The 23,264-nt window shown below is 35.9% G+C and overlaps 1 protein-coding gene across 3 annotated transcripts in view; it reads left to right on the plus strand.

Annotated features, from left to right (window-relative positions):
* The window catches only part of TMEM131 (transmembrane protein 131), a 92,414-nt gene that overhangs the window by 53,173 nt on the left and 15,977 nt on the right, over positions 1-23,264 (plus strand). For all 3 annotated transcript variants that reach the window (XM_050332219.1, XM_050332221.1, XM_050332220.1), the window contains exons 12-30: positions 3,845-3,953; positions 5,761-5,869; positions 6,669-6,822; positions 6,924-7,094; positions 7,353-7,463; positions 7,550-7,684; positions 8,152-8,256; positions 9,601-9,687; positions 13,435-13,587; positions 13,741-13,816; positions 13,919-14,036; positions 15,287-15,425; positions 15,518-15,627; positions 15,984-16,050; positions 16,917-17,068; positions 18,018-18,160; positions 19,201-19,387; positions 20,543-20,728; positions 22,638-22,796. In XM_050332219.1, the coding sequence (XP_050188176.1) occupies positions 3,845-3,953; positions 5,761-5,869; positions 6,669-6,822; positions 6,924-7,094; positions 7,353-7,463; positions 7,550-7,684; positions 8,152-8,256; positions 9,601-9,687; positions 13,435-13,587; positions 13,741-13,816; positions 13,919-14,036; positions 15,287-15,425; positions 15,518-15,627; positions 15,984-16,050; positions 16,917-17,068; positions 18,018-18,160; positions 19,201-19,387; positions 20,543-20,728; positions 22,638-22,796 (2,471 nt within the window). The remainder of the gene's footprint in view (positions 1-3,844; positions 3,954-5,760; positions 5,870-6,668; positions 6,823-6,923; positions 7,095-7,352; positions 7,464-7,549; positions 7,685-8,151; positions 8,257-9,600; positions 9,688-13,434; positions 13,588-13,740; positions 13,817-13,918; positions 14,037-15,286; positions 15,426-15,517; positions 15,628-15,983; positions 16,051-16,916; positions 17,069-18,017; positions 18,161-19,200; positions 19,388-20,542; positions 20,729-22,637; positions 22,797-23,264) is intronic.

Genomic DNA, 23,264 nt, shown 5'->3' on the forward strand with positions numbered 1-23,264 from the left:
AGACTTTTTTTTAAGTATGTAATATACTTCCTGAGTACAATGCAAGTAACCATGTATTCACACCATCAGTATCACTTCTTAGATCTGATAGGATAGTGCCTAATTCATATTCCACTATTTAAAAAAAAACCAAGCCTATCCTATTTTTTTTGAATCTGTGGTCTTTACACCATGGGCTATAAACCATAGATGTCGGTCTAATGGAAGGCTATCATTTGATAACCACTAGACATATCATGACAAAACCTTTTCAGATAAATTATTCTTTTACAGTGTATCAAAGTAGTAAATTGGGTATTGTTAAAGCCTTTGGGACTCAGTTTTGCAATGAAAAAGTTACCACATCAGTCCAGATGTGTACCATTGTGTCACATATGGCACATCAAATCAGTTGTTCTTCTGGTTAAGGCACAGCTTTGTTGGGAAGTTTGTAACCTTTCTACCTTTTAAGCACTGTATGAATTTCTGCTCCTGTGCCGATTAAGGGTTTTCAAAGTGGTAAACAAGTGTAAAGAATTTTTGGAAGTAACCTGGAGAATAGGTTACTTCTAGGAAAGCTTGAGAAATGGACTTCTGACCCTTTAGAGCTAGAGTTTAAAAGCAGTGAGACAGAGCCATGTGACAAATTTCATCTTAATGTCAGAAGAAAAGGCCAAGGCTATATTTAGCATATGTTTAAGCTGGGTGTTGGAGGAACTAAATATCTTCAGGTCATCAGTGTGTGAGAGACTGCTAATACTGTTACCAGAGTTGTAGTTGTTCTGCCTTCAAGTACTTAGTCATGCTGTGGTCTAGAAAATTGGTTGAGGAAAATAAGCAGCAAGTCACTTGACTTTGATTTTTAAGTTTTAGAACTCCTTATAAAATCTTCCTTGTGTTGTAGGATTTGCTCCATTATGGGGAGTATAATGTTTATTTCATGACTGGAGGAACTATTGCATTGGTGCAACCGTTAAGCCATGCTGTCAAAAACCTAGTAAATGTATATTGAAAATTCCTTTTATCCCTTCTCTAGAATGAAAATTTTGTTTCCTTAAGGCAGTTCAAACCCATTTGATTACTAAAAGTAAAGACTCACTTCAGAACTTGAGCTTCTCATCATGTTTGATGCATAAAGAACCAGGAGCTTCAGGATAGCCATAGTGAAGCTGAGTTCTGTCGGTTTGAAAATAAATGTGTTTGTATCAGCCAGTATTTAGTTCTGTCCCAGCTCATATACTTTAGGGGTTAATTTCTCTTATCAACCTGCAAGAAGTAGTTTTCTTCTGCATTATGTTTTCAGTCTGCACATTTGAGTGCATACATCTCCAGGTTAAGTAGTTTATTTGATGGCTGTTGTGAATGGTGCTTATGGAGATATTGAACTTCAGTTAGTTAGGTGTTTGTTTCCCTGTTTTAACAGAAGGCCGAGTAATTACTGACAACTGTGTCTGTAAAAGTGAATAAAACAGTAGAGAGGTGGTTCTGCACTAATGCAACCAGCCTTGGTCTGCTACTTGTAGCCACAGAGCTTTTTCATCTTGGAACAGGGTAGCTTTGTCTTTACTATCTGTAAGCAAAAGTCTACAGCCTGCTCAGTCTTTAGATCAATATACTAGATATGTGGACAAGATATAACTGAGTTCTAGAGCTTGTAACAGGTAAACAGCATGCAAGAACATGTGCCAGTCTTTTAATCTATACACTTTATTGGAATATATGTAGTCTGAGAGTACCTCAGAAGTCTTTCTCAAGAACTGCTCAACAGCACAGTTTTCATTCCCCTCTGTGTCCTTTAGAAATTTAAGGTCTTAATTTTCTGCTCTTATGCTAAACAGTGAATGTGTCCTCATAGAGCAGGATCAGGAATCTTGAATGGGGCATTCTGTGGGAGAGCCATCTATTACTGAAGCATATCTATTTAAAATTATTCTTTCCCACAGAAGTTGCTGTTAGGAAATTTTCAGAGAAAATTGGCGGTATTAGATTCTTGATGGAACTTGGTTTGCATGTGTTTTCATGTCCCTGTCTGATGAATTTTAATTCAGGACAAGTGTTCTTGAGCTTTAATTGAAATAGGTTGAAATTTGAGGAAAGTGGAGTTGAAAGGATTCCTAAGGATGTTTGTTTTTTCTTTCGTTGTCTTAATTCTGTATTTCCCTTTATAGCATGTAATCAAGCAACAAATGAGAAATGCATTATGTAGTTCAGAAATTTTCAACAGAACAGTGTAAATTACTTCTTTTACTAAATTAATTAGCTGTAGACATTTTGAGTAAATACATATAGATTTGTTACAGTCATGGTTTAAGAGATGCTGTTTTTCTGGCAACAGACTGTCCTTTTGAATATTTCCAATTTGATTTACTAAATGAAATCAACATTATTTCAAACCAGTAATTAAAGAAAGCATTTTGCACGAGACTAGCTTCTAGAAACGATTAACCTTTCTGTCATGCAAAAGTTGTGAACTTCATCACTTCTTTGGTTTCATCTGCTTTAAGAGGGTTCTTTTTTTAAAAGACACATCAAGATTTCAGTTTTGTAGTGTGAATTTCGTTAGAAGAAAACTGAGATAATTATTAATTGTTTCATGAGGAGAAATAACAAATATCTGCACCACGTGTATTCAGGTGGTGGACAAAGGTCAGTACTATAAATCCAAAATACAAAACTTCTGGTTGAATTAGCAGAGATTATTCATTAGCTGCTAGAGTAGTGCTGCTTGTTTCCTCTAAGGATCATGTGGTCTGCAGAACTTAGTTATGTATGCACAATTTTATGACTTTAATTTACAATCAAGAATAGCTTAGCTTGGAAGAACTGTAATTGGTTTGTACCACTAGCTGTGTGCCTTGCTCCTCTCTGGCCAAGAAAGGCTCAGCTGCTTGTGAAGCAGGTGCTAAACCACTGCAGCCCAGCATAAGGTAAACCAGCACTCATTTCAGTTTCCTTAATACAGCATCCTGTAATTTGCTGTGGCTTCACAGCTGCCATGTGAGCAGCTGAGCTGTTCTTGAAGCAGAAGACAGCTGGGGAGGAAGAATCATGGCAGCTATCCTAATTTTAAGCAAAACAAGAATAAGAGCATTTAAATGCTCCATGCCCAGTTTCTCTCTATGGAATCTAGAATAGAGAGTTTGCTAACAACCTTTAAAAAGCCTTCAGATGATGATGTGGAATCCCTTAATCCTGCTGTATTGCAAAGAGTACCTCTACAAATCAGCTCTGGCTAATAACTGACACAACAGTTATTCCAGTAATGCCCAATTTACCTTTTCTGTTTAGTTTAAACCAGTAATCCTCAGATGTAAAAGGTAATCTTGTAAAATGTTAGTGTAAAACGAGTGTCATCTCAGATTTGCAAAACTGTTCTCTATATAGTTAGTTATTTTTTTTCTCTGTGGCAACTCTGCAGACTTAGGTGGGATCAGAGACAAGGTAGATGTCTGTATCATCGCTGGTAGTTGCACAAGTCAGTTGATAGCTTTCTTAGTGAGTGCCCCAGAAACAAATAGTCTAGCTATTGTAACCCTTGCAGCATTAAGAATAAAAAATAAATCTTAATTTAAATAAAGCTTTTTTTCTATCCTATTAACATGTTTCTGACCATACTGTCACTTAATTTAACATCCCCAAGGAACATTCTCTATTGCCCACTTTCCTGAATACTGACCAAGTAATTTACAGTACCTGAAAAAAAGTTCTAAAACAGCTTCATAAGATGATTTGTTATAGGGAGGACAGACCTGCAAAAACTTGGACAGAACTAGTTGCACTTGTGTCATTGTGAAAGATATGTGAAAGCTGCACTGCATGTTAGCAATGATAAATTACAGGTGCTTCATATTTTGATTGTTTGCAGAGTGTTAGACCTACACCACAGAATGAAGCTATAACAGTACATTTCAAGCCAGTTACGTTAAAAGCCTCTGAAAGTAAATATACCAAAGTTGCAAGTATTAGCTTTGATGGTAAGTAGTATTCCTACTGCTCTCTTCTTAGAACTTTTCAAGTGCTTCTGAAAATGTACTGAAGCTTCATTAATTATTTTCACTCTTTTAACAAAATGCTCTTTGTAGTTTCAAGAAGGAAATGGAATTTTCCTATCTGGAAAAGGGTTATGGTTCTTTTAAACTTCAGTTATTTCTGATAAGGATTGTTTCTGTTCATGATTGGCAAGTAACTTAGACTGATGAGAAGGTATTCTTAATTTTTCTAATAAACATAACTGTATTCTTATGTTAAGACACTGATTATTTAAATGTATATGTAGTCTAAAAAGGCATTTGTTTTTGAGAAATCCTAATAAACCAGGTAACGGGTATAAGTTACTCCTGGAGAGATTCCAATTAGGCAGAAGAGAAAAAAATTCACAGTGAAAACAATCAACCATTGAAATAATCTCCCTAGGAAGAGGTGGATTCCCCACTATTGGACACTTAAGATCCATCTGACCAGAGTGTTCAGCTGCCTTGTTTAGACTGTGCTTCTGCCAGGAAAGGATGGACCAGATGATCTTTGGGGCCCCCTCCAACCTGGTATTCCATAGTGTGACTGTAAATACTATACTGACATTTTGTAGAAAGGCACCTCCATTTTTATAGAGATTTTAATCAACTGTCAGAATGGTGGTAACTACTCATATGTTACTGCTTTAAAACACTAATTGGTGCTGTAAGTCTTTCTTCCTGGATTGCTTAAAAATGGAACCTTACAGATGCACTACTTGAGACAGACATAATTTTAGAAGTTGTATGGAAAAAGAGGAGAGGATTGATTTTTATTATCATTTAGTGATTAGTACTTTAGATATTTAATAGCTTACACTTTGTAAGATGAGTGAAGTATGTTTTAACCTATAAATAAATCCTGAAATAGCTGAACTCTGTCAACCTGAGGTCATAATATGTTCAGGTTTTGAAACTGGTAGGATTTGTTATATGAGGACCTCCTGGCTAACATATGGTGTGTCTTGGAAGGAATGGTAGTTCCTGGAAAAAAATACCTAGTCAAGCTGCTTAATGTGTTTAAGGAATTGACTCGGTGAATTCTTATCAGTGAAGCAGCCAGCCCTAAATATTTGCAATTTCAGCTGTCCAAATACATGCAGAGGGGCTTCAGGGGCTTGGTGGTTTCTCTTAACTAGTGTTTGAATCCCTTGACTTTTCTGGCACTCTTGCTATCAGGCTGACATTACTTGACCAGTGATCTTGGAGCAGACCTGTGAGCATCATTCTTGGTGCTTGTGTGGTTTGGGTTCTTCCATGATTCTGCTTCTATTTCTGTAAAGTTTAGCTTGTCTTTTATTTCTTTGTTATTAAGATGTTGTTGTGTTTCTGGCCCAAAGCTCCTCTCAATGGGTAGCTCTAAATGGGTAGCCCAACAATCTGAAGTTTCTGTTAGTGGAGGGATAGATGTGTTCCATACTCCTAGTGGGTAGTTCAGATCATCTGGGATCCAAATTATCCTCGAAAAATGTTCAAGTTAGCTATATGACAGGAACAACCAGGCTTCCCTATCGTAGATAAGCTTACTAAATCAGGCAGGTAATCTAACTGGTCTTAAATGGGAAAAATTCAGAAATCAGATCTCTTGCTTCATAGGCTTTACACCATGCCAGTTGCTTATTAAAATTTCCCTAAGTTCATTTTTTTTCCTTCCATGATATTACATTTCTGAGCTAGCTCTGTGCTTTTATTCTTCCACTCATTCTAGTCTAGCCTACTAGATCATTTTTTTGTCTGCTTTATCAAACTTCTTACATTCTTGTGTGTACAGCATCAAAAGCAAAAAAATCATCACAGTCTTCTGGGAAAATAACTGTTAAAGCGAAAGAGAAGAGCTACTCCAAACTTGAAATACCGTATCAAGCAGAAGTGTTGGATGGGTAAGCTTACAGTAACTGAACATAGTTCAAAACCTAAATGCTGTAAATTAACAGGGAATTTAGGCTTTTTTGAGGGGGAGTGGGATATAAAGAGGTGATACCCAAACTTTCTGAATCTGGAGCTCATTTAGAACTACAATTGCTTGTCTGAATTTTTCTGTTTTTAAATAAGTAGATGAGGTAGTCCTAGCAACTGTTTTCAAAGCTTGAGTTCAAATTGTTCGAAGGGAGTTGTTTTTCAAGGCAGCTGAAGGCTGCAGATGAGACACTTTAAAAATGCAGTATTGGAAATTCTTCTGGTTTTGCATTTGCTGTTCTCTAGCTATATGAGCAAGGGTAGAGAAAATATTTTTGGTTTTAAGCAAAATTTTGAATGAACTGTCAGTGTTTCCTTGGTTTTTGTTATTTGTTGACTTTAAAAACAATTTTGAAATGAGATGCTACTTTATCAACAAAACTGAGAGAGTATTTTAAAGGCAAACAAGCTAAACCTTACCTATCAGAACTCTTGTGCTACAGAGACTTGATTTCGTTAATAAGAAATATGCATGACTTGCAAACTATCTTAATACTTCAACACTTCTTTTAGTCCTCCTATTATGCTGATTTACGTGTTTTCTTATCTCATTTGAATTACTTAATTATCAAAGTCCCTGTAGTGCTAATAACATAGCTTCAACATGCATCGGGCTGTGTACCTTTTTTGCTGTTTGAATTGATGAATTCTTGTCTTTGTGTAAAGAAAACACTTTCTGTTGGAGGAAAATCTTTATTTCCTTACACTGTTTTCTTCTAATAGATATTTAGGATTTGATCATGCTGCCACACTCTTTCACATCCGTGACAGTGCTGCTGATTCTGTGGAAAGACTGATCTATCTAACAAACACGTTCAGTTTTGCAGTCCTTATACATGATGTTGTCTTACCAGAAGAAGCAAAACCAATGTTTCAAGTAAGTCTCATTTCGGTGAATACTTTTACGAAATAGTAAATGCTTAAATGTGATGCACTTAGTTCAATTATAACATTGATCTTCGTTGTTCATTGATCTAGGTCCAGAACTTCAGTAAACCAGTCTTAATTCCACCTAATGAATCCAGATATATTTTTACACTTCATTTTATGCCTTCCACATCATCTGTTCACATAGATAACAATATTCTACTTATCACCAATGCTTCTAAATTTCACCTACCTGTCCGAGCATACACAGGATTTCTAGATGTAAGTATTTTGCTATTTTTCTAGCTACTTCAGTCTAATTGGAGGCAGCCTTCATAGGACTCTTTTTAATTCTTTTTTTCTATTTCAGTTACTGATGAAAAATTCTTTTTTGTTCCCTTCAGTTTTGCATAGAAAGTATGTAGAATTTTGAGCTTGTCGCGGTGCTGTTGTATTAGACTTAATGCATTGTTTAATGAGCTTAGAGTTTGAGCACACTTTGTTTAACTCATCCTAAAATACTTTTATCAATCTTTCTAGTACTTTGTACTGTCTCCAAAAACTGAGGAACGATTTATAGATTTTGGCATATTGAGTGCAACAGAAGCTACCAGCATTTTATTTGCAGTCATCAACAGCAATCCAATAGAGGTAAGGGCGGATTTATTTTTATTTTATCTTTTAAAAAGTTTACATCAGTGTTGTTACTGAATAGAGTACCTTTTGTTCTTTTTAAGCTGGCTATAAAAAGCTGGCATATTATAGGGGATGGTTTGGCCGTAGAACTTCTAACAACCGAAAAGGGAAACAGAACAACGATAATTGCAAACCACCATGAACTACAAAATGCTACTGCAACCGATCAGTCCTCAGTAAGTAATCCTTGGAATCCATTGCTTAAAGCTAGATTTAGGTTGAGAGAAAAAAGAGAGCCTCTGCTACTTCTTGCAGTTTCACTTTAGGCAGGGCAGAGGTAAGAATTCTTAATTTTTTTCTGAATGTGAATATGATAAAGCATGTAGATTTTCTAAATTTATTTTAGGAAGCAATAGTGTATTCGAATTGGGTAGATTTTGAAAGGGTAAACTTCGGAAACAGCAGTCTTCATGCCCTCAGATAATGCTCATCATTCATCAGAGTTGAAATTTATCTTTTCCTTGTTGTGATAATCTTTGTGTCAGTCACTTATGTGTGTGATTTTTTTGAGTACCAGTGACAATGCTTTTAAATGGATTTTGAGTCAGTTTAAAGGAATCAGAGGATGTTGGGTATGTTTTTTATTGAAATTTCTTTCCATTTGAAGGAATACAATGGGTGACCCTTTTCCTACCATTTACAGGTGATCCTAGCATCGGGCTATTATGCAGTGTTCAGAGTAAATCTAATAGCAAAAGAACTTGAAGGAATTCATGATGGAGCCGTACAAATCACAACAGATTACGAGGTATATTTATTGTATATTCATGGGTGTTGCCCAAAAGATATGTTTAGCCTTTAAGTGTGAAGTTTTAGTAGTTGAATTAGTGGACAGGTTATACAGTCTGGAAGAAGCTGAGGTTGGAAGGGAACTCTGGAGGTCAGGTTATCTTTGCAAGTTAACCTTGCATCATACAATAGTATGCTTTCATTATGATTTTCAACTGGCTTTCAGAAATAACCATTTAAATTTGACTTACTGCTTTGCAGTCTGGGTTTTTCAATAACATGACACCCTCAAAGCATCAATGCATGGATCTTTGGGCATAACATGTTCTGACAATTATCAGTACATTATCAGTTACTGAAATTGAGCAATAATTTTAGACTTTTTTTGGTCAAAACCCAATATGAAAGCTGTTTTGGAGAACCATAGAATCATTAAGGTTGGAAAAGACCTCCAAGATAATCAAGTCCATCCTTTGACCAAATACCACCATGCCCACTAAACCATATCACAGTTTCCTGGCAGTTGATGAAACAGTTCTTATGCCAGGATTGGTACAGGAGAGAACAACCAGTTAATTGTCAACTTCATATGCCTTATTTTTGCAGGAGAGAGATTCTACTAGATAATGGAATGTGAATTTAATATCTTTTTGTGATATATGTAGGAAAAAACCCAAATGTGACACTGTACTTATGAAGTCAGGAAATTGTATCACTTATTGTGTGGTTCTGATGATGCTACAAAATAAGGGAAATTCCTAATTTCTGCCACTTATCTGAGGTTTTAAACTTTTTTTTAATGTGTCTGTACATATATATGTGACCCTTCAGTTATAGAGTCTGAAGCATTTAATTTTCTTACTTGTTCTTAAAAGTTATTCTGCTTATATTGGTACTTAAATAATAAGCAGAAAGAATCTCATTGCCATTCCTTCCACACTATTTTTTCTCTGTGTGTCAAGGTCTTACCATGACTTCCTAATGTTTTTTGAGAAGTTGGGTGTGTATCCTCTTCCTTCTTACTCATTTACTTTAAAGGTGTTACCTTCCTGTTTTCCAACAAAGTGAGACCTATATAATGCCCTGCTAGAGAGCTTATATTTGACTATGCTTTGTGTTCCATGTGGAATGGTGTTAAGCATGTATTCGTGACAGTATGGAGTGACTGGAATGTGATGATGTGTTGAAATCTTAACTCACATCTCTATGTTTTAAATGTTTATATAATCTTAGGGTACATTAATTGCAGAATTTCAGGGTTTTGCTTGTTTTGTCTATGCAGTTTAAAAGTGGAAGAGATGTTTAAAGTCTGGGATGTAAGTATTCATTTCTAAACTTTTCATGTTCCTTTTTTTTTGTCCAGATTTTAACTATACCAGTGAAGGCAGTGATTGCTGTAGGCTCATTGACCTGCTCCCCAAAACATATTTTTCTTCCACCTTCTTTTCCGGTAAGAGAACTGGATCATATCATTAAATGTTTTCTTGCTGTGTTATTAATTTATCTGTCCTTTTCAAGGGAGACCATTGTCCTGAATTGTTGTATGTCAAGTTGCTGGAGAGGTTGTGCTATTGAACTTTAGTAATGCTATTGTCATTATTTTGAGGATTGGTTTTGTTTTATTCTGTTCCCCCACGTGTTTCAAGTACAGGTTACCCCTACATCTCCTTTATAGCCCACTTGAATGGGATCTTGGAATACTGATATGATCCCAAACCTGCTTGTTTGCAGCTTCATTCTACTGTAACTGTGTTCATGTAGCTATTACCAATTCACGTGTGTTGGCACTGAGAGTAAGAGAGATGAAATTGCGCAAATGCTTTCTCCAAACCGCTAAAGTATTACACCGAAGGCAGCAGAGTCAGCAAAGTCAGATAACAAGCGGATACTTTAGTATAAGGAGTCCTTGATCTCTGTGGGAGCGCCGTTGTACTCTTTTCACACTGAAAGTAGATCTTCTGAAGGGTACATGGTCGAGTACATGAACAGGAAAGCAAGAAAGCTGTGTGGGTCTACAGCTCTCTGCAGAAATATGTAATGGCTGTTTTCATCCCTGCTCCGGCAGTAGTGTTTATCCAGTGAGTGCTGAAAGCAGTGGCAGACCCAAGCAGCAAGATATTAACCATGTAATACTTTCTCCTCACTTGGCATTCAGAGTAACCACAGAAGCATGGGCAGTCAAGGCATATGGACTTTGCAATTAGTATTCTGTTGAAGTCTGAACTTGATGTGACTTCCTGATAAAGAATGCAATATGATAGAAAAATCATAGGGATAGAGTTTTAAAACTGGGGGGAGGGGGGGGAAGGACCAAAAGGAGATAGAGATGGCAATTTTCTGAAAGGATGAAACTAACTCTGTGCATATTGTGTGTGAAGTTTTTTGTGGGATTTGTTGTCTTGCGTGTCCTGCATAGAATCAATCTGTTGTAGAGCAATGTGTGTTCTTACCTCTTCTTCTGATAGGTCCTTAGTATCTCCTGCTTATCTTGCAATTTGCATACTCTTACATAGTAATTTTTCACTGGCAGTTTATCAAATGTTTTACTGCATGTCAAATAAATGATAACTTTTTTGAAAAGTAATGGAATAGGTTCTGTCAGAGGAAGATAGGGCAGCCAGCAGGACTTCAGTGAATGTTTGCTACATTTGTGTCATTATTCATTCCATCTCCCTTCTGATCTCCTATGTCACAAATTGTTCTGAAGTCTTTTTTCTACTCTTGAGATGAAGCATTCATACCTAAAGTTGCAAAAATCACTGGTTATTTTTTATCTTTAGGATGCATATTTTCTATTTGACTATATGGCCTCACCATTATGTGGGTATTTATTACTCTAAGTGCCATATTTTTAACTTCATCTATGAACTACCGCAAAAGCTTTTTATAAACTGAATTAACTTAAAGGTCCATTTCCCCTTCACCACAGATAAGGCAATTTTTGTATTCTGTATCCTAATTTATTAGGATTGTTAGGAATTATTATAATGATGTATTCCTGTCAAGTTCATTGTCCCTCTTGAGTGCCACATTAAGGTATTTTGTTCCATTTTGGGCTATAAAGAAGTCTTGGTCAGCTAGATTTTTTCCTTGTTTATTTGCTTTTGCTTTGTTTTGTTTTGGCAGGTGCTACTTCTTATAGTACCTGTGTTTCTCATCCTCTAAGGCATAGCTTCCTTGCTGTCATCATTTTTTCTCTTCCCTAGATTGCTTCCCTTTATTGTCTTCATGCTTTTTCTAGTGATGTTTTCACATGATAATTCATTCAGGTGACATTTGGCCTCTTGCATTTCGTTTGGAAGTATAGATTCAGAAATAATAACCTTTGACAAGATTCTAGACTGTTTCCTGTGTTCAAGCCCCAAGCTTTTCAGAGTAGTCAGCTTCACTTACTGCTTCCATTAGTTGATGACTTTGCTCTTTTGATATTTGACAACCTTGACACCAGGCTTACTTGTATTTTTTCTTGGATTGATTTCAAACTAAACTTGTGCTCACTGAATTCATGATACTCTTACATCTAGTTATTCTGTAATGCCTCCATTACTTATGAAAATAAGCCTAAAATAGCATCAGTTCTTCTTGTTTCAGTGTTTGGTAGAGAAATTTGACATCTACAGCCATCCAGGAATAACTTGGTGCTACTATTTTAGTAACACTTACTTTTCAGTTCATACCTAGGATGTAATTCTCCTGCAACTGTCTGGTTGCCAGTACCGTCTGTCTCTGTTTATAATTTTACTGTATTTGCACCTAAGTCTGATTTCTGGTGGTCTGTTGAAGTTTGTCAGCAATACAAAGACAGTGTGTACAGGCCTTGTAAAGATCTGCTTTTTGATTTAAACAAATCTTACCTGTGTTGACTTCTGCTTCATAGTCTCATCTTCAGTTCACAGTGCCATCTCTCAGCTCTTCCCTGATCAAAGCTCATCTTTGAGGGCCTGTATGCTAAAAGACCTTGTTCTGTTTTTCTTACAGCTGATGGGTAAAGCTGTCTTTCCTTTTCTGTTGTTTCATGTCTAAATGCTGCTATGTAAGGGTCCCAGTAAAATGTTGTTTATTTGTTCTACAGGTTTAACAAACCTGTATCTTGCCCAGTTGATGGCAGTTTGTTACTCATAGGTTTCCACAGATGAAGATATATCTCCTATTCATTTAACAGGACTGTATTGTTTAGGGATTTGTAGTGTCTTTCCCTCCACAGTTGTTACTATTGTAAGTGTTACAGCATGTGACTATTTCCTATTCCTGTTGAGCCTGCAAATGTTCCATCTCTCTCCTGTCTCCACTTCAGTCCTTACTATAGAGAAATTTTTTAAAAGCTGAAAGTGTAGGTTTAAGGGGAATATTAAAACCTCTAGTCATGTTCATTAGAAGATAGCCTTGGGTATTTATATTTGCTCATATTATTATTTTATATAAATCTGAAGTCTCACCACCAGTCCTGAGTTGCACATTTCTTCTTTTTGTTTTGGTTTTTATTAGTTGTTTAGTCTGTACTTGTCAGGTTGGGGTGTTTGAAGTGAAATGTAAAATGTGACCACAGAACAATTGGTTTACAATTGAGGGCAGGGGAGAGCTTGAGCATTGCAATGATTCTGATCATGACAAATGATTGAACTACATGTTCTGTGCTTAAAAGGTAAAATAACAATTGGCTTAGTAAAGGAGGCAGGGTGTAAAGGTGTGGAGAAAAAAACTTGCACTGTTTTCTTCTTAAATGTTGTAATTTTGGTGTCTGGTATCTTAATCACATTGGGAGCAGGAAGAAGGGTTGTATCTGTTTTAAATGCCCTCTGTCACCTGTAGTGTTTGTAATCCACAGCTTCCCTTTGATATTCCTTCCAGGTTATTTCTAATTACTAGCAAGTTTTCTCTTGCCTTTCCTTTTCTGGCACTCTTTTTAACATGACATGATTAAGGACGACTGTTTTCCTAGCTCCTCAAGATTCTTAAGGTACTCTTAATTTTCAGAAAGGGATGAACTGTGTTTGGAAGCAGATGGAAGAAAGAATACAATTTCACAGAAATTTATTACCTTGAAGTGTTGCAAGTGGCATTTTTTAATATAACATAGTTAAAAATCTCAATTTAACGTTTCAGCACTGCTGTGGTCTTTACCAGCCTGCATAAATAAATACATATGCTAGGGAAAATGCATATACTGCACACTTTTTTCCTCTTTTGTTTTCTTTAGGGGAAAGTAGTTCACCAGAGCCTGAACATTATGAATTCCTTCTCTCAGAAAGTGAAAATACAGCACATACGGTCCCTGTCGGAAGACATAAGATTTTCTTATAAGAGGCTAAGAAGTAATAAAGAAGATTTAGAACCAGGGAAAAAATCAAAGGTTTGTTTATGCCTCATTTCTAAATGTTTTTAAGTTCTCTATTCTATATAACACATTTAAAATTTTTGTGGTCATCAGAAACGTTTGTTCTTTTTTTCTTTTGTCATTCGATTTACTGTGCTGTTTATTGATCTTCTCTTACCTGTTTTGCAGATTGCAAATATTTATTTTGATCCTAGTGCACAGTGTGGGGATCGCTGTTATGTAGGGTTGCCTTTTCTAACTAAATGTAAGTAGTGTTCAACTTCATAATTAAAATAATTTAAAATAAGTTTTGTCCTTAAGCAATGATGTTAATTGAGGAGTTTAAAAACCACGTTATTTCTTACAGCGGAATCTAAAGTTCAGCACAGCATAGCAATGCAAGAAGATGCATGGGATTCTGACTGGGATTTGCATGAGAACTTATTCAGAGAGTGGACAGAAATAAAAGAGAACTCAAGCCATAGGTAAGTATTTTATCCCTGTTATTTTCTGACTGGATAGTTCAGTTATGTGTGCTCTTCTAAAATACAAGGTTTCTTAATACCTTATATTTCTGAAATACCTTAATACAAGGTTTCTCTTTCTTTCTGCTCTGTGAGAGGGAGCCAAGAAAGGAATGGCTTGGCCTTCTCTGCAGAACTTCTAAAGAGAGCATTTTAAAAGCTTAAAAACAGTAATAATTTCTTTAAGTCAAACACAACACTGAAAGTTACTATTCACTGGAGTTTGCTGCAGTTTTTGAAAAGATGGCAAAAGCAAAGTGGTCTTTACTCTGCAAAAACTTCCAAAATCAGATTTAGTTGTTTGTGCAGTATCCCTGCTTAAACTTTTTTAAAACTCCTCTGTCTGTACTGAGGTTATTGCATTTCAGTGAATTAGAAAATTGTCCTGTACTTTATCTTGAGATTTGCTAAATGGAAGATGATCAGTGGTTACTACTTGATATTTAGAAAAAGTCAAACTCCATAGGCTGCTACATACCTTTTAAACATGTGCCTTCTCATACATAAAGTTGATTTAATCTCCAAGAGACACAAGTTAATCTTAACAGCAAGTGTGTGTGTCTTTTGTGATGACAGCATCCAGACTGCCGTTTCAAAAAAGGTATGTGAAGAAGCAAAGTGTCTGTATGCAACAAAAAAGAGCAGCAAAAGCGTACCCTCTCTTATCACTTCTTTGTTGCGTAATGTGGAGAGCTTGTAGGAGAATGGGACTGAAATCTGTTGTGGAGGGTGGTTAATAGCATTATAACAAATCATATATTAAGATACATTAGTATACCTTAATAGCAAAGAACTTCTTTCAGCAATAGAAATAGTGGCTCTCACAGTGTGACTACTTCAGGGTTCTTTTAGATTTATTAAGAATAAAGGCACCGAGACTGTGTATCCATTGCATCTAGAGTACACATACAGATTTAATGTACATCACACATGCAAGGGAGAATACATTTTCTGGATAGTGGATGTCTGGATGCTGTATTGGAGTTTTTCCTTTCTACTCTTTATACCTTCATAAATAATCAGATAGGTTTTGGGTTATTTTTCCTACTAATCTGAATCTGTTGTATTCTCAAAATTTGTTTCTGCAGTAGGTGTACCTCTTCCTGCTATTCTCAAACTAATATTGTTTTCAGGGTGCTTTTAAGCCCTCTGGTTTTTCCAGGCTTTTCTGTTTTAGTCCTTTAAAGTAAGTTTTACAACTTTTTCTTCAGACTGAGTGCTGTATTTGAAGTAGACACAGATCTTCAGAAGGATGTCCGGTTGAAAATCACAGCAGAAATGGCCTGGCCTTCCATCCTTATTTCACCACGCTATCTGAACTTCCCTCTCACCAACACAAACAGCTCATCAGTAAGTTATTTTGGTGATAGTATCATTTTCATAGGTATTTCTAATTACATTAATTCCAATACAATCTTTTTAAAAATTGTGTTTCTGAATAGGAAGAAGAAATTTTTCTAGAAAATCCAGCCGATGTTCCTGTGTATGTTCAGTTTCTTCCTGTAGCTCTGTATTCCAACCCATCCACTTTTGTTGATAAGCTGTTAGAACGGTAAGTATTGTTGTGGAGTCCTCGGGGTGCTCTCACTCTGCAGCAAAATGGATTTTACAAAAAAATGCATGCGTGATTTGGCAGTTTTGTTGGCAGTTACAGTGTTGGCCACGTCTAGAATTTGAGTCATTAGGCCAGTTGAGAGCTGAATCTATTGCCATTGAGCTAAATTGTGTTTACGTTTTTTTCTTAACTTGATGTACAAGGGAAGAAATGGAAAAATAAAACCAAATTATTCTTTCAACTGCATATTGAATTTTACTATAGATTCTTGATTTGTGCTAAAATCTCTAAATGCAAGTATGTCATCATCTTCCCTGATCCGGGAGAAAGAAAAGATTACAATTTTTTTTCAGGTTTAATTTGAGTAAACCAACTAATTTCAATCAGAGGACTCTAGAGTTCCAGGTCTTCAGAAATTGTGTAAGTATTTCAATACATTCTTTATAATTTTAAATTTAGTTATTCCAATGTTTTTGTAAGAGTTCAGCCATACATTTTTCAAGTTTCATTATTACTGTGTAAAATGTGATGCCTCTCTTGGGTATTTTCAGGAAATTGGGAAAAGTAATATTTCTCCAAATGTACCAATTAAAGTGTAGCTTTTTCTATGTACTTACGTTATAATACAACTGTAGAAGTTATAGGAAAACTGCTTTTACTTGTTCTCTTACTAACAGAGGATTATTTTCTTCAGTATAGTGGTTATTAGTACTAAAACTAGCAAAGTATTGAGTTTTCCAATGGTTTGTTGGTTATTTTAAGTGTTTTAAGTTTCGTAGATCATCATGTGCTTTTTCATAGAGAGCATGCCAAATCCCAAGCACTTCTTTTGTCCTCTGGCTTTTCCCCTTCATTTGCAGTTTGTTCAGTGTCTGAAGTCAAATGGCAAACTTAGCAAAATACACTTTTTTGGGTAGTTCTATTTTGTTTACTATTTCCCCATAAAACATTTTTAGAATATATAAACAGTGGAAAATTTTGAGGAGAGAAAATATTCCATAATGACCTAAAGCTAATTTAGTATTTAAAACACATATGTAAGAACTTTATGAATCTACATGGGTGCAGTTTTAGTCAGTTTGGTTCTGTCATGTTGTTCTATTTCTTCATGAACACAAACAATTTACTAATTAGTAGGCAAATTCATGTGCTATCAGAGCTTCTGGTTAAGAAAACACTATGTCATTGGGTAGTATACTTATGACAAGACCAGTTTTTTAGCTAAAATAATACCATTCCTAGCAAATATATGTAAAGTGTTGCTTTGTTTTCTGTACTTTCCTAAGGTCCAACCACTGCAGACCACCCTGGGACTTACAAAGGGAGTGGCTCGTCATTCTGTTTTAAGCCTAATATTAAAACCTGGTGAGAGAAAGTCTGTCAAAGTAAAGTTCACTCCAGTTCTTAATAAAACTGTTTCATCATTGATTGTTATCAGGTAAGACAGATATTTGCGAAATGAGTGTGAGTTTTTCTGATGTTTGTTATTTATATATAAGATCATACTTATGATCAGCTGTCAAGAAACTATTGCTTTTACAAGAATAATTGTAGAATCCTATGCATCTGCAGAAAGATTTAATTTAAATGTAATTGTGACGTTACACAGTTGTTAAACTGTGTTCAGTACATATTCAGTAATATAAATATATAATCCACTGTTATCAGAGAATCGCAGAAGGGTTTGGCTGGAAAGGACCTTTCAAGGTCACTAGTCCAACGCCCCTGCAGTGAGCAGGGACACCTTCAGCTTGCTCAAAACCCTGTCAGACCTAAGTCCTCTGCACTCGCTCCAGAAGGTTGATATCCTTCCTGTCCTGGCACCCCAGAGCTGGATGCAGCACTCCAGGTTGGGGTCTCACAAGAGCAAAGTAGAGGGGCAGAATCACCTCCCTTGACCTACTGGCCAGTGTTCTTTTGAGGCAGCCCAGGACATGGTTGGCTTTGGGGGCTTCAAGCGCATTTGCCAGCTTATGTCCAGTTTTTCGTCCACCAATACCTGGAGAATTGATTTCTTCAGTACATCCTACACTGTCTTGAAAGTAGAGACACCAGTTATAGGTGCCATTTGCAAGATCAAGCTACAATGCAAGTTCAGTCTTTACTAACGAGCTCTGAATAACTATTCCACTTTTGTATCAGGTGCGATGCATTAATAAGAGATGCAAATTTTAACTAGTATTTCATTGGGGCTTGTATTTGTATATGCTGTGATTTCTTAGGCCTTTTGTCATGCAAACACTATGGTTAAGACCCCCAGTATTTACTTCCATGTTGTGGGGAATTATCTGTGGAACTGGTTTTATTTTTGTTCTCCAGATTTGGGATATAACTTCATAGTCAGTAGAGAAGCTTTTATGAGTATTTCCCTCTTTTTTTGTTCACAGAAATAATTTGACTGTAATAGATGCCATAATGGTACAAGGACAGGGAACAACTGAGAGCTTGAAGATTGCAGGCAAACCTCCTGGTCCGGGAAGTTCTTTACGCTTTAAAATCACAGAAGCATTATTAAAAGACTGTTCAGAAAGTGAGTACTTCTTGAGCTACTATGCAGAACAGAAAAGATATTATACTTTACATGTAAAACTTTAAATGTGTGGAAATATTTTCCCCCTGTTCTAGTGCCCCGGAAATTTCTTTCCTTTAAATACGTTAAAATTGCTAATTTATTTAGGCAGAATATTAAATATGTCTTTCATTTTAACATGAAAACTAGGTAAGATAAAACAGAAGCCCTTTGTCCGTTTAAATGCAAGACAGAGAAGATGAAGATCCTGATATATTTATTAGCATAATCTCTAATTCTTAAATTTAAGACAAACTGGATCACAGGCACAACTTCTGTGTATTTTTTTATTTCTCACACCTTCAGAATCTTTAAGCACATAGCCAACAGGGAAAAAGGTCAGGTATGTTCCTTGATGAAAATTAAATTGCAGCCAGATTCTACTGTAGGATCAGAGGGTTTTCTACCCTGTAGCCCCAGGCTTGTTTCTGAGAGGAGAGCTAGGAGTACCTGTATTAATGGAAGGAACTGGTAGAAGAGGTTTAGTTGTATCTGGTGTTAAAATCTGCTCTGCTACTTTGCAGTTTTTCAGATGTATTTCTAAGGTGCCATGTTAATTATTATCTGAGATTATTCTGCTTCTTTTGATGGAGGAATAAGAAAACTTCAGGTAAAGTTTACTCATTACCTCTTACATGTTGTGGTTTAGGTATTTTTTTGCTAATAAGATATGTGTAGCTAGCCATGGATTTTATTTTTCAGACACCAAAAGAAAAAAACCCAACAGATGATTTTTTTTGTGAGGCAGCAGTGCTATCAGAGGTTGAGGATATTTCTTCCCTGATGAGTTAGAGAGCTCTGAAATTGTACAAATGCCCCACCAGATGATTATCTGGCTGCAGTTATGTTCCTACAGGTTACTTAAAAGTTTATTTCCATGGGCCTCACTAGTCCCTCTTATGCTATAGTAATGACAGCGCTCTATTCTGCTGTAGAATATGAATATAGTGAAGGATGTCTGTTTAGCATAACACTAACCACTTTTGTGCTTTTTTTCCTAGAAATGAAATACAAAGAACCAAATTTCACACTGAGAAGAACATTTAAAGTGGAAAATACAGGACAGCTGCAGATTAATGTGAAAACAATGGAAATCAGTGGTTATACATGTGAAGGATACGGATTTAAAGTAGTTAACTGTCAGGAATTTGCACTAAGTGCCAATGCCTCTAAAGACATTGTCATATTGTAAGTATTTATTCTTACATCTGAATGAAGTCTTACATTTGGATTTTTAATGTTGTTTCAGAGGAAAACTCTCTTGGTTAAATTCTAAGGTCTTTTAACTGAAGCTTTGAGTGTTTGGGGGTTTTATATAACTTTATACAACCATGACATTTTTCTCTCTTCTTGGAAACACTAATTGATTTTTCATTATATTGTGTTTTCGTGATTGGATATAGTATTACTCCCCTTACTATTCAGTAAGTATAACTTTCTGAGTCAGAATAACGTTACTATATGGGATTTTATACATTTCCTTCATTTTAGTTGTGAATGCGCATGGGATCTAGATTTACATATGGTTTTGGTGCATTGCAGTATGTAGAAAAGAGCTCTAGTCTAAGGGCTATTATTGTAATGCACAGTATTTTAGACTTGAATATTTTGTCTGTTGCCTTAATGACAATGATTGTGTAATTCTGTCAGTTTTTATTGTAAAAGATCTCTGCACCAAACCTGGATCATTTAACAGTGCTTTGATGTAAAGTTAACTATTCAGAATGTGGTATCTAACAAATTCAGAAGATGCTTCTGTTCTGCAAATGGATGTACAAAATATTGCAGGCAGTGAAACTTTACTAGTATTTCTGCACAATCTTAGTTTGTGATGAGATCATGATGTAGTGGGGATGTTTCTGAAAAGGCACGTTAGTGACTTAAAGGTGAAGTGTTTAAAAACTTTGTAGCTCACATAATAGTTGGCTGCATTACTTGCTTAGAGCTGCTGTTAAATTTTTACTGTATTCATAGCTTTCTTTTAACAGATTTGGTCAAAATTGATTTTTGGTTATTATAACTTAATGTGGTATTTCAGGAGTAATCTAGTATCAGATGTGTTAAGCATAGGTATTAATGAATTTAGTCAAACACATCTTGAAGTATTTGAAAGATACTCTTAAGTGTTTTTAGACTGTGGTAATTGATGGAGTTGGGTTGTGAGGTTTGAATTTTTTTTGTTTTCATGAGGTTTTTTTGTTTGGCTTTTTGTGTTTTGTTTTGTTTTTGTTGGGGGTTTTTTTGTTTTGTTTTTTTTTTTTTGTAGTTTATGAGTCATAAAGATTGCCTTAAACTTCTGTGCTATTCACATGAAAAGTTCTAACATGCTTTATTTGTTTTCAGGTTTACACCAGATTTCACTGCTTCCAGAGTCATACGTGAATTAAAATTCATCACTGCAGGAGGCTCTGAATTTGTATTTGTCTTGAATGCATCGCTTCCATATCACATGTTGGCAACATGTGCAGAGGCTCTCCCCAGGCCCAATTGGGAACTGGCACTGTACATAATCATCTCAGGAATAATGAGGTAGCGTTTGTATGTTTGTTCTTACGGGCACAAACTACTGGTGCTTGAATACAGGTTACAGAGAAGCACATACGTATTCCATACATGCTGTAATTGGGGTACAGTAAAATAGGGTGAGGTCAGAAAGGAGAACAAATTAATAAACACTTCTGTAGATGGGGTGTGAGTAGTTTTTAAGGCTGAGGAGTACTGACTTTCTGCTCAAAGCAAGGACAAAAAAAAACCAACTTCTTGCTTGAGCCTGTTTCCTTAAATGAGGTATGTACTCCTGTTAGCCTTGGTAATGTGTAAGGTTTTTGATAAATAAGCCAAACTTTTATCAGATTAGGTATTAAAGCACTGCTAGCTGTGAATTCCTATAGAAATGTAAGCATCCTTCTGGAGTATTGTGCTTCAGAGAGATATGAGGCAGTGACTGTAATGAGCTTAGCAGATGCCTTGGATGAATTTAACTTTGCTGCCACTACTATGTGACAGACAACTGGTGATACTAATAATGGGATTTCTCAGAACCTGAAGGACATTGTTTGCAACACTGCAGACTCACAGGTTACATAGCAGCATATTAATGCACTTTTTTCCTCAGCAGACAGACATGTTTGTTATATCTGGTTGAATTATGAGATGAAAATTGCACCATTTCCATAGCCTAACATCTACCTACCTTTATTTATTTGAAATCTGAGTTATAAACCCTGTGTCCCTGCTCTTGGATGTGAGACACTTTCCCCCACTGCTTTTGTCCAGAACAAACCCTAGCATGGAAACTTACCAGTATGAGTTTTGACTTACCAATAACAACAGTGCTGTTTTCCTGTTCGTTAGTGTTAAGCTTATATCTAAGTGTGAAAGAGTTGGTGCAGTTGGTGCCTGTTATGAAAATATGGTCTTTTCTGTATTCTGCAAATCCAAAGCATTATCACACACATGTAATATTCCTGTGCTTTTTTTTTTCCTTCAGAATAAGTTACTGGCTTGTCCATTTTGCTGTACTGTGTTACACAAATGTTCACTTAGGGTGTCTTTCCTTCTAGGGATTGACAAAAGAAATAGAGAAGATAAAGTTACAGCCCACTTCATTTTCTTTTTTAACTCTTCAGCACTTTCCTAAGTAATGCAGTCACTAACACTGCATTACTTAAAGTGCTGAGTAAGTACTTACATGGTTTTCTTCTGTATATTTGCTAGAAATGTATAGTCTGAGTTTCTTTATCATTCTTTGACAGTGAATAATGCTTGCCAGCTCATATTAGTGTAGTTTGCATGGATAATTTTATATGTGCTGTACTTGTTAATTAGACTTTACAAAGGAATAGAGAATACTAATCCCTTAGTATGTCTTTTTGTAAGTACAAACATCCTTCTTAGCCGCAAACTAGAGAAGAGTCCTAACATATTTCATAATATTCCAAGGTTCCTGTGCATAGGCAGCCACTAACATTTAGGACGCCATCATGTATGGATTTGCTATTTGCCACTATCTTCCATATCATTGCAAAGCTATCCTTAATTTCTAGAAATGATCACTAGGAGTTTGTATAGTTCATGTTTTTTAATTTGATAAGGTGGTGTTTATTGTTGCCTTCCCTAAATCACTGTTGGTTCAGATTGTTACAATGCCTGTGGCTCCAGGTTTTGAAGTCCAACTTCTTTTTCTTTTGGATTATAATTCTTGGCAACTGCATGTCAGACTTGCATCTAGTTTCCATTCTCAGTGCTGGTGATGTGCATATGTCACACTGTGCTATTGTGTGTTATGTTTCTATCAGACAAAATTGTGGTTGGATGCAATTTTCAGCGTTTTCAGTACAAGGTACAAACTTTTTGTCCTTTGTGATTAAAATCATTAGCCTTAAAATGCTCAAAACTAAGAAATAAATCCTTAGATGACTGCCTCTCTTCTCTGCAGTGTACTCTTTCTCTTGGTAATTGGAACAGCCTATCTAGAAGCTCAAGGAATTTGGGAGCCATTTAGAAGACGCTTGTCCTTTGAGGCCTCAAACCCTCCCTTTGATATGGGAAGGCCACTTGATCTCAGGAGAATAGTTGGAATTTCATCCGATGGAAAGTAAGTAAATGTTTGGGGTTCTTGTGGTATTTTTCCCATTTATTTCCTCTTTAATCATCAAGCCAGTAAAAAAGTAATACTTGCTCTATAGAACAGGTGAATGAATAAAGATCCTCTCAATTACTTATAAAAAGATGGCTTGGATTAAAAGATGAATTTTGTGATTGTGAGGAATATCCTTCTTTTGGAAAAAAAAGGGAAAGAAAAATCCCACCAAAAACCAAACTGTGCCAAGATTCCTGTTACTGCTCTCAAAAATGAAAGGTATAGACTGCATAAAAATTGCAGGCCAGAAGTTCCTGCCTTTGTTATCTTAAGTGAACTGAAGAACTTCTCCTTTCAGTGTTCCCTCTGACATATATATATATATAGACTGTTATTTTACTTAGTTTGGTTCCTATAGAGCGAGCAAGTGAACAGGAAATGGGGAAGGCTACTGACTTGTCAGACAAGTTGTAGACATATTTG

This window comes from Myiozetetes cayanensis, unplaced genomic scaffold, assembly GCF_022539395.1.
Source record: "Myiozetetes cayanensis isolate MyiCay16 unplaced genomic scaffold, myiCay2020 scf5-8, whole genome shotgun sequence".
Taxonomy (NCBI): Eukaryota; Metazoa; Chordata; class Aves; order Passeriformes; family Tyrannidae; genus Myiozetetes; species Myiozetetes cayanensis.